Raw genomic sequence first — 11,396 nt, 5'->3', positions numbered from 1 at the left:
GGTGCACCCTGAACAGGAGAGACTTCCAGGGAAGCAGGAAGTTAGAGTTCACAGGGTGGAGAGGAAAACACAGACAGAGTGCTGGGTGTAGAGCTGAGAGACAGACAGAGGGTACAGCCTTCCTCCTGGGGGGCTTTGGTTTCCCATCAGGACCCAGAGAGTGTCGATCACAAGGTCCTTGTGGGTCTCTTCAGAAGCCTGCCTCTGCTTGGGCTGTGCTCCTACCTGCAGTGCCCTCCCTCCACAGACCTAAGTGCTACCCACGTGCAGCCTCTGGGACAGAGGGCTGGTGTCTGAGCCCTTGGACAGTAGGCAGAGATGAACCTCTGGGGAAACAGGCATTGCTTTTCACTCCATTATCAAGTGGTTAGCTGCACTGGGAGCCCTTTAAGGCTCCTTTTTAATTAATTAATTATTTATTTTATTTATTTATTTTTGGCTGCGTTGGGTCTTCGTTGCTGCACGTGGGCTTTCTCTAGTTGCGACGGGCGGGGGCTACTCTTTGTTGCGGTGCACAGGCATCTCATTGCGGTGGCTTCTCTTTGTTGCGGAGCACAGGCTCTAGGTGCGCAGGCTTCAGTAGCTGTGGCTCACGGGCTCTAGAGTGCAGGCTCAGTAGTTGTGGCGCACGGGCTTAGTTGCTCTGCAGCATGTGGGACCTTCCTGGACCAGAGCTCGAACCCATATCCCCTGCGTTGGCAGGCGGATTCCTTAACCACTGCGCCACCAGGGAAGTCCCTAAGGCTCCTTTTGATCCTAGATTTTTGGAGATGTCGAGTCTTCCCAGAGTACAGGGAGGGGAAGGCAGGTAGACTGGAAGAGTGCAGGGCCAGGGACTTGACAGAGCTGACACCTGAGAGCACAACAGAGCCCAAAATATGTCTGTGTTGGAGAAGCAAGTCTGGGAGACTTGGCTGGTCATGAGGTAGAATGGGGCCTTCTGTGCCTCTCCTCTTGATGCCCTTCCTGCCCACCACCCTCAAGTTCTCCTAGGTAGGAGGATTCCAGCCTGATCCACTGGGAAGGAGGGTTTCTCAGAGTGAGGTGACTGTCCCCATCTTCTGAAGTCTGACCCTCTCCACAGGGTTTGGGGCCCTCCCCCAAGCCTGCCCGGAGCGGGTCAGGTGAAGTGTGAAGGGAGGCAGTGCTGGAACCCGCCCTCATAGAGGAGCCTCTGTATGGCCTCGCCCTCAGACTGAGCTCCTTCCTGTTGCTTCCTGGCCCCTCCATCCCAGACAGCCCTCAGCCTGGGGAATGGGCTCAGCCTGGGGGAGGGGCTCTCTAGGTTGCCATGGTAACATGTTGGCCCTCCTCACTTTCCAGAATCAGAAATAGAATTGGATGCCCTTCTTCCTGGTGAGAGACTATTTAAAAACATGTTTGGGGGAGGGGTACAGGGGCAATGTCCCTGCCTGATGAGGGGGGAGGGGATGGGGGGGATGAGGAGTGGGTGCAGGAGGGGGCTAGGTAGAAGGGGCCCAGCCTGGGATCCTCTCTAACTGCCTGCTGCCCCTCCCCTCAGCTGGATAAAGCAGAGGGGCTTCAGCAGGCCAAGAATTCTGAATACAAGAGACTCAGCCAGGTCCCACAGGGTATGTAACTAGCCCCTACTCAGTACTGACAGCTTCCTGGGAGGCACTGGCTTAGTGCCCCCCAGGAAAATGCCCCCTCCCATGCCTGAGCCACCTGCTAAGCTATTGGGAGGAGGAACAGGGCCATGTGGGTTACAGCTTGGGTGGGGGCTTGGGGCTGCAGCAATCGGAAGGGAGGCATGTTGGCTCCCCTCCAGCAGGGTCCATGCCAACGTGGCCCTGCGCATGACACCTGTGATGGCATTGTAGTTTCCTGAAGTGTGGGTCCAGAGCCTGGTGGCCTGGCTTCGGATTCTGGCTCTACAACTCACTAGCTGCAACCTCTGTGAATTCTCTCTCTTCCCTGTGCCTTGATTTCATCATTTATAAAATAAGGGTGACAGCACCCGGCTCTTGTTGAATTGCTGTGAGGCTGGGTTACAGTGCTCAGCACTGCCTGGCACAGAGGAAGGGCCCAGTCAATAGCAGTCACTGTTCTTATTGCTATAAGGGGTGTTTGCTTCCCAGGTGGGAAAAGCTTTCTCCTCTCTCCGGGCTGCCTTCTTTGGTCTTTCCTTAGTGGGGCACACCCTTCTCAGATCCGTTGTTCATGAGGACTCCAGCCCGGAAAGGGAGAATTATGCCTCACTTTCGCAGGAGTCGGGGGATGGCTCAGTGGTCGGACAGGCAGGGACTCAGGGCCTCCCTCCATGCTTCTCCAGCCCTCCCACAACCACAGGAGGCTGCTACTAGCATCTCTGTCATGGGGAAAAACAAAACAAAATTAAAAAACAGTTTGCTTGGGGCCAGAGATTAATGAAGTTAATAGTGTTCAGCAAGTATGTGTGTGTGAATGCACACATGTGCAGACCACAGACCCTTGGGCTCTGTCACCTTCCTGGGCCATAGTGTGTGGTGAGCAGCAGTGTCCAGCCACATCTATCCCCATTCTTAACTGAAGGCAGCATCTGGGGAAGGGGGAGGGGGTCCGGGGGCCTGAGACATGGCTGCGTCAGGCTTTGCCCAGTGCCGAGTCAGGAAGGTGCAGACGAAGCACAGAGCTAGCCTTGGTCCCTGGTCACATCGCTTCACACTCCATGGCCAACCGTAAGCACTATTTTTAACTTCTGTGAAAACACACCGCTTCAGAGGACGAGACTACAGCTTCGTTCTCCACAAACCTGTTTCCTGGGTAGAAAGACTGAGGCCTGAAAGGATAGCCCTGGAGGACAGAGGGAGGAGGCCCAGAGCTCATAGCTGGGGGAAGGAGGAAGGTCTGACCCCGCCCCAGTCAGAACCTCCAGACTCAGGCCTGTAGCACTGGTCAGTTCCCCAAACTAGGCCTGTCCTCTGTGGCTGCAGGGCACATCTGGGCCTCGGCTGGTTGTCCAGGCAGGTCCCACTCCTCCCTGACCCTCTGCCCATCTACAAAATGGAGGGTAGGACTGCCCACCTCGTCTAATAGCTTTCTTTTCTGTGTGCTACCCAAGTCCAGTCCTTTGTCCAACTTGTCCTCACTGCGTATGCAGTTGTACCCAATGTGTACCCAGTTCTGCACCCACCATACCCGCACTGTGTAGCCAGCCCTGTGCCCACTGTGTGGACAGCCCCCTAACCACTGTGTCCCCACTGTGCCCATCCTGTAATTTCCACTGGTGGCCTAGCCCTATGCCCAGTGTTCTGCCCCCCTTCTGGCCAAGGTGAAGTTGACACAATATGACAAGGGCTAGAACATTCTGACTTGAGGGTTCTGAGCAGAGGCCCCACTCCCACCCGTGTCGTCCCCATCCCCACCTCTGTGGGATACTGGTCCTGGGCCTCAAGGACATGTGACTCTGGGGAGGGGGCTCTGTGAGGCACAGGCAGGGGAAAGCCATCTGGAGCAGAGAGACTGCCAAGGAGCTGCTGTCCCTGGAGCGGGAGCTGGGGAACATGGGGGAGGGGAGTTAGAGCCTGAGCCTGGGCCCCTCACCCACTTCTGCCTCGCAGGACTGAGTGGTGAAGGGGCTTTGCCCCCCACAGGGGCCTCGGGTCACACACTTGGAACTGCATCCCTGGGTCAGGGCTTACGTCTCAAGTTGCCACGTGGGAAATGGGGAGAAAGAGCCAAGTCTGGCATCTGAGGTAAACTGGGAACCCAGGGGCTTCCTCAGTATCTCCCCTGCCTACCTTTTTCCCTTGGCCTTATACACGCTCTCGCCTCTAGGAGCACTGCCCTCCCTCTAGGGCTGGCCTGGGCAGAGTGGCCACCTGGCTGGCAAGGAGAGAGGAGGCCAGTCTAGGGTTGGCAGAATTCACTGGGGTCCCTTGGCCTTTCTACCTCTCAAGATTCCCTGGGCAGGCCCCCATTCCTCAGGGGGGTGGGGCCCCTGGTTTCCCACACTCTCTCACCCTCCCCCAGGTCACTGGGGGCTGTGATGTGTGGGGTTGCCACACATGGCAACGAAGTGGGGGCAGGGCACCTAGGGCATGGAGCAGGACTATGGAAGTCACAAGAAAGTGGGGGGCCCTGATCCATCGGGCTCCCAGGGCCACCCCTCAGCTGGCAGCCAGCAGCTGGGCGGTGGCCCTAGAGGGTCCCAGGGACCATGGATAAGCTCAGGATCTGTATACTTGAGGCAGGGGTTGTCACTGTCCACCGAGGCCATCCTTGATGGGTCCTATGGCTCAGCCTCCCAGGCCCATACACACGAGCCCAGTCACCAGCAACTCTGGGACCCTGCTGAGGTTAGCTCCCAATGTGGCTGTGAGCGGGCCTCTGAGGATTCCCTGAGACTCTCCTCCACTAGCTCGTTTCCAGGCTCTATCGCGGGAGCCCAAACACATCTCGTCACAGAGAACAGGACCCTGGCCCTACCGGTGTGCAGGCACGGTGACCGCACCAGTGATGTGGCCCAGCTCGGACTCTGCTGTTCCCGGCTTCAGGTGCAGATGGCGGGGGAGGGCAAGGCTCCAGCTAAAGTCCTAGTAGGCTGGGGCAAAGGCCCCTGCAGCCCCAAACAGATAGCCCCATTGGGCATTAGGAAGAGCCGGTGACTACCGTATTTTCTTTCAGGGGAGGATGGCTCAGCTGCAGCCCAAGGTCCTCTTCTGGCTCCGGCCCAAGCTCAGGGCCAGGGCCAGTGCCCATGTTCGGCTCAGGCTCCTCCAACTCCAACTCCAACTCAGGCAAATACTCCAGCTCTGGATACAATCTCAATGTCAGCAGCAGTTGAATCTTACACCTGCAACCTTGACCACCTGATGGATACCAATGCCATCACCAAGGGCCTGTCCCAAGACCTCTTGCCCAGGAAATGTGGCAACCAATGGTCTATCCAGTTGGAGTCTCCCAAAGGGGTCACATCCTGCCAGGACAAAGTGAATTTCCATTCTCAGGATGAGCCTGCCACCCCAGCACGCACTCCAAAAGAGTCCCCAGACCAGGCCCAGGAGCTCGAGGTTGCCCAAAGGCCGGTGTTACCAAGGCAGCCTGAGAACCAAGTGGAGAAACCCATGGTCTGTACCTCCAGGCCAGGCAGCCCCAAACCGGGCTCAGGGCCTCCAGAAACCCCCAAGTCCAAGCGGGGTAACCAGGAGATCTGCAGCTCTCAGCCAGGTCAGCAGCCCCTCAATGCTTGCAGCAACACCTGCTCCAATGTGCCGCCGTCTGCCTACCAAGTAACCTGCCGCAACTCCCCCACAGTACAGCCTCCCAAGGAAGCCATGCAGATACCCCCCTCCAGTGCCCCTACCTGCCAGCTCCGGGATGCTGTGGAAGACCGTGTGCTGGTGTTTGATATGGCCACGGGCAACACCAGAACGGGGCTGCTGTGCCATGACCCCATGGGCTCAAGGGCAGTGCTGGTGGGCCTCATGCCCAGCCACCCATCCATCTGTGCCTCTGAAAATACGTTGTCCACCCGGCCATTGACCATGCCCATCTTCTCCCCTGACAGTGACGGCTCTAGCTTCTGGTCCACCACACCCATGGTGTCCAGCCCTGTGCCCTCCAGCCTTTCATCTGGAAGCTACCGAGAGGTGGCCCTGGTTCCCAAAGAGGCCAGGCTCAACCTGGAGTCACGAGGCTCCCCTGGTACTGAGACACCCATCAGGATGGGGATGCTCACTGGGCATGTTCCACTGGGTATGCCCCTCCAATTTGGAGAGAGGATACTGAGCCATGCCTATGATCCTGGCTGGTCCAAACCTGACGCTGAAAAAACCGAAACTAGTCACACCATCTGGATGCAGGATGCCTCCAGGATGCAGGACACCTCTATGGTCCAGGCCAAGAAACTGCAGTGGATGAACTCAGAGCTGACCCCAGAGCCTGTACCACCAGCCAAAAACCAGCAGGTGCCCAGACCCCTGCTCCAGGAGGATGTAGGCAACCACAATCAGAAAGAGGTCGTTATTGCTCACCCTGACAGCCCTCAGGTCAAAGGTGCTGGGCACGCCCCACTCTGTGGTCAGCCCCCACTAGCTGAGCAGCATCCCCTTTCCCGGCAGCCCCCTTCGGCCGGTCAGCCTCCCTCTGCAGAGCAGCGTCCCCTTCCCAGGCAGACCCACCTTTCTGGATAGCCACCCCTAGCTGAGCAGGCCCCCTCCACCAAGCAGCCCCCACTTCCTGGTCGGGCCCCTCTCACTGGAGCCCCTATTGCCAGGCAGCTTTCTCTCACTAGGCAGCCTCCCTTTTCCCAAGAACCCCCCATCTCCAATGAGCCCACTCTCTCAAGAGGTCCCCCCACCACTAGGGACCCTGGTCAGGCCTCCACCCTGTGCCAGGAAGGTGAGCCATTGGGCCCGCCTACCCATGTGGGGGTACTTCGGGTGACCCCGGCCCCTGAGGAGACCTGTGTCTATGTAAGCAGAGAAAATGTTGGTGTCAGTGCTGGTCAAAGCTTCAGCTCACATCGGCTCTCATCCTGGCAAGCTGGCAGCTGCCCCAGGGAGCGGGAGGAGCAGCCTTCCCTGCTCACATTCACCACACCTGGTCCTGGCTGCAAGGTCTTGCCCACGGCCCCCGGTTCAAGCTGACAGCTGAGGACATTACACACTCGCCAGTGGTCGCGCAGCTTGGCCTTCTCCGAGGGGCCTGCTGTGAGCTGGTGCCCACCATGGATGTTCTGCCAGTACGGTCCCCAGTGCTCTGCCGCCATTCACGGGACCCCTACCAGGACATGGCATCTGTGGTGATCGACACAGGCACAGGCTTCACCAAATGTGGACTGGCTGGAGAGGACCACGTCCGCAGTGTGCTGCGCTCACGCATCCACCTGCTCCAGCATCCAGTCCACGGCCAGCCCAGGTACGCAGTGCCTGAGAACCGAGAGGGTTCCTACTCGGTGCTGAATCGAGGAGTGGTCTCTGACTGGGATGCACTGGAGGTGCTGTGGCAGCACCTGTTCTATTGCAGGCTGGGTGTGCAGCCCGAGGAGCTGGCTGTGCTTGTGGCGGACTCACCCACATCACCATGCACGAACCGAGAAAAGGTGGCTGAAATACTCTTTGAGCATTTCCATGTGCCAGCCATGCAGACAGTGCATCAGGCCCTGCTGGCACTCTATGCTTATGGGCGGACCACTGGGCTGGTGCTGGGCAGTGGCCATGGCACCTCCTCTGTGGCACCCATCATCACCGGGGATCTGGCCCCACTTGACACCTACCGGCTGGATGTGGCGGGTGCTGACCTCACTGAATACCTGGCTCAGCTGTTGCCGGCAGGTGGCCAGTCACTGTTCAAGGCATGGCTGGTCAACCAGATTGAAGAGGCCTGCTGCTATGTGCCCATGGACATGACAGCTGAGATGGCCCGTGCCCAGGCCCTGGCCCGGGTGGACTTTTTGCTTGCAGACAAGCAGGTTATCACACTGGGCTCTGAGTGCTTCTGCTGCCCCGAGGCCCTCTTCCAGCCCAATATTCTAGGCCTCAATCAGCCAGGCCTTCCACAACTAGCCCTCCTAAGTATCAGCCGGCTGGAGGCCAAGCAGCAGGAGCAGCTGCTGGCCAGTGTGGTGCTGGACGGTGGCGGCACCCTGTTGAGTGGCTTTCCTGAGTGCCTGAGACAGGAGCTGGGCCCCGGTGCCACTGTGCTGGGCTCTCTGCACCGTGCTGCTGCTGCTTGGCTTGGAGGCTCCATCATGGCGTCCCGGGACTCCTTCCAGAGCCTGTAGCTCAGCCACCGTGAGTACGAGGAGGAGGGCCCATGGGCCATCTATAAGTACCATCTGTGAGCACATAAAAGTTCTTTCTGGTTCTGCTTCTTTTGACCACTGTGGCATATTTTAGGCACAGGGTGGTGGAGGGAAGGGCAGGGATCCAGGCATGTGGTCAGGGATGGGGCCCTTGGCACTGCCAAGGCATACCCTGCCTCTACACACTGGAATTCCATGGGCCTTGGCAATCCTATCCTTTCCAGAGAGCCCCACAGCCCCACAGCTGACATTGGCCCTGGTCTAGCCTGACCTTTATTGCACCCCAAGGGCAACCACAGAGAGTGGCAGCTGTGGGTTTTGCCCTGTTGCCCTGGCGACAAGCTCAATTACCCTTGATTGCCAGCTCGTTGCCATGGCAATTTCAAACATAATGTAATAACCCACACAGCCTGGAGTGAGTCATGGGGGCGGGCAGCCCCCTCCCCTAGCTCCAGAGGAAAAGACTGCTTGCCTTCCCCCATGTTGGGCCCTCTACGGGGCGCTGAGGCCAGCAACATTGACAACAGCCAAACAATTCTACAGATGGCTGGGGCCCTGGAGCACTTGTTACCCCCAAGGAGGGTCCCTGTCAGAGTCTGGGCTTCCTGGGGGAGCTGGCCTGATAATGCAGATACCTCCTAAAGTCAGAACCTTGGCTGGAGCTCTATGCTGGTTTGGCAGGTGCTTCTGTCAGCCAGTCAGAATATGAAGGTATAGGAGTGCTGGCCTTTGGTTCCCTGGGGCAGGAAATCAGGGTGGGGGGCTGATAAATCCTGAATCCTGGGTGGGAGATACAACCTGAGCTGGGGGATGAGGCTCTGGCCTGCTTTGTAGTCTCTGAGGACGTGGAGACTCACACCTTATCCTGCCTCTCTGACTATCTAGTTTTGGTGGGAGCCAGAACTGTCAACTTTGGGCTCCCTTCGCCTCCTGTGCCTCCCAAGATGGGCAGCCTCTGCCCACAGGGTGGCCAGGGTAAAGGCCTCGTCAGGAGATCTTCATAGAGGCTATGGGGCAATGCCAGTGCCAACTGCCCTGCTCTTGTCCCAAACTCCACTCTGTTTTAAAGGGCCTCCCGCTGTCCCTCTGGCCAGGGGAGTGGCTAGAAGCCACGGCCCCTGACCTTGTCTGGCTCTGAATAGTGGGGGTAGGAAGAAAGGTCCATGTCTTCCATGGCCTGGAAGAGCTGAGAAGAAGAATTCACCTGGTGTTGCTACTTCCTGCCTGGAGGGCAGCTGGAGGTTGAAGCCAAGACACTGAAGCCAGGACTTCCCTGGTGGTGCAGTGGTTAAAATCCGCCTGCCAATGCAGGGGACACGGATTCGATACCTGGTCTGGGAAGATCCCACATGCCACGGAGCCAATAAGCCCATGTGCCACAACTACTGAGCCTGCGCTCTAGAGCCCGTGCTCTGCAACAAGAGAAGCCACCGCAACAAGAAGCACATGCACCGCAACAAAGAGTAGCCCCTGCTCGCCGCAACTAGAGAAAGCCCACCTGCAGCAATGAAGACCCAACGCAGCCAAAATAAATAAATAAATTCTTTAAAAAAAAAAGACACTGAAGCCCTACCCTGCTGGTGCCCCTCTGGCTGGGAGCTGAGGGACAAGCCATGCCCCTGTCCCAACCCTGGGTTCTCGTCTTAGGTTGTCCTCTCCACAAAGGGCAAAGACCTGGCTATCCCCACACACACCTGAGAGTGAGGGGCTGCCCTTCGTGGAGAGACTATAAATGGCCAATGATATAAGGTCATCACAGCCCCCACCCACCCCTGGGCATGGTCCATGGTCCACCCTCTTCCCATGTCCAGCTTTCACACTGTAAGTCAGCCCCCACGATCCTGAGGCCTGTGCCAGGTAGGAAGAGGACCAGTGGCTCTAGGGACTAGCTAGCTACAGCGTCCATGTGCACATGCAAGCAAGCATGCCTGGGTGGACACAGAATGCAAACACATGTGCCCCTGGGCACCGCTGCACACACTGTGCTGTTGCCATCTCCTTTGGCATAAGAGCACACACACACAGACATAATCACACGTGTGCACATACACCCTGCCACGTGCTCACCCACAGGCACATGGAGTGTGCACGGGACCAAGAAGACGTGGAGCACTGCCAGCAGGAGGCAGGGCTCTAGCGAGCCACCTCTTCCCCTGCCTCTAAATCCCCCACATTCCAGCTTCTCCTTGGCCCAGCTTTTCTGTGCCTGGATAGCCATGATCTTCAGGAAAGGCAGAAAATGTGTGTACCACGTGTGGGGTCAGCAAGCCGAGGATCAGATGCACCATACAACACACGGAACCATTGTTTCAATGACAGTGGGCAGACAGCAGGAAAGACTGAGTGCCAGGCCATTCATTAATTCTGCAGACATGAACTTAGCATACTGAGATGAGACTCAGAGCTCTGCCCTGCAGATGCCCAGCTTACCAGGAGATTCCTACCCAGTGGTGGAGTTGGTGCCATGAATGAGACCACCCAGAGCCCAGGGAGCCCAGAGGTGACACCCACCTGGCCTGGAAGCAATGACCAAACCAGGGAAGGATGTGAAGGGCTCCTCGACACCCCCTCTGGAGAAAGATATCGAGGGGTCCTGTTCGAGCAGTCATTTCCCAGGCTAGACTTCCAGCCCCAGCATGAGCTCCAACTTCCTCACTTGGGCAGTCACTCCTGTCAGCAGCTGTGGGGAACCATCCAGGAGAGACTCACTCAACATGGCCAGGGGTTTGGAGATGACCCCACCCAGGATGGGGTCAGAAGGCTCACTGAGAGGGTTCTGGTTGGGTGGAGCCCAGTTTCAGGCACAGAGAAGCCTAAGTCTGGCCTTCAGATACTGGCCTCAAGGCTTGTGGTGGGGCGGGGCAAGCATTTGGTCCATGTGCCTCTGTGACAAGGGACAGAGAAATGGCCAAGGACTTCCTTCAGAGGCTCTTCCCGGCAGTTCTCAGCCTCCTCCAGTCAGGGGCCACGTCTGGTGGGGCACCATGGTGCTGTAGTTCTCTTGTATTCCCATATCCCAGCCCAGGCCACCAGTAGTGATGCTGTTCAGGAAGGGTTCGAGGGTGATTAAACTGTCAAGAAAGCAGAGTCTATGCCATGTCATAGGTAACTTTTAGAGCTTGAGAAATTCAGTGCCACACAGGAGGGGGCAGGCTGAGCCAGCCACCCTGGATGGGACCTTGCAGGAGGGGAGGGGAGGATGGGTAGAAGACTCTGCCACCAAGGTCTGGAGCCCTCACTTGCGCACACACACCCCGGTGTGTTTACTAGCTAGGGGAGGCCTGTCTGTAGCACAGCTTGCCCTAGCAACTGCCCACTTGGTTCTAAGTGGGTTCCGCTCTTTGGGTCAGGTTTTGGGAGCTGGGCAGAACGCCAGTCCCCTGGGGACTACTACCTGCCAAGACACTCCTGTGCAGCTCCAGGACTCAGGCTTTCCCCACACCTTCTACTCCGCACCCTCTACAATGGGCATGGGAAGGCCCCTCCGGTCCTTGTTGCCCGGTCAGTCCAAGGGCCTAAGGGAGCCTTTGAAAGCCTGGCCGGGGCCGGGAAGGCCAGTGCTCACCTTCTCTGCTGCCACCCCATCCTCAGCCCTCCTTCGAGTGAGATTCCGGGCTCAGGCTCCTCCAGGGTCGGGGCGGAGCCGGCT

At 57.9% G+C, this 11,396-nt stretch overlaps 1 protein-coding gene across 1 annotated transcript; it reads left to right on the top strand.

Annotated features, from left to right (window-relative positions):
- The first annotated feature begins 648 nt into the window (after positions 1-648).
- Positions 649-7,810, top strand: LOC113615795 (uncharacterized). The gene is given in 3 exon segments (XM_027098608.1): positions 649-1,356; positions 3,561-6,567; positions 6,570-7,810. Coding segments are annotated over 2 exon segments (3,744 nt in total). The 5' UTR covers positions 649-1,356; positions 3,561-4,040; the 3' UTR covers positions 7,787-7,810.
- The last annotated feature ends 3,586 nt before the right edge of the window (positions 7,811-11,396 follow it).

Source organism: Aethalodelphis obliquidens, unplaced genomic scaffold (genome assembly GCF_003676395.1).
Source record: "Aethalodelphis obliquidens isolate GAN/ISIS:26980383/991018 unplaced genomic scaffold, ASM367639v1 scaffold125, whole genome shotgun sequence".
Lineage (NCBI taxonomy): Eukaryota > Metazoa > Chordata > Mammalia > Artiodactyla > Delphinidae > Aethalodelphis > Aethalodelphis obliquidens.
This window is presented reverse-complemented; position numbering and strand designations above follow the sequence as displayed.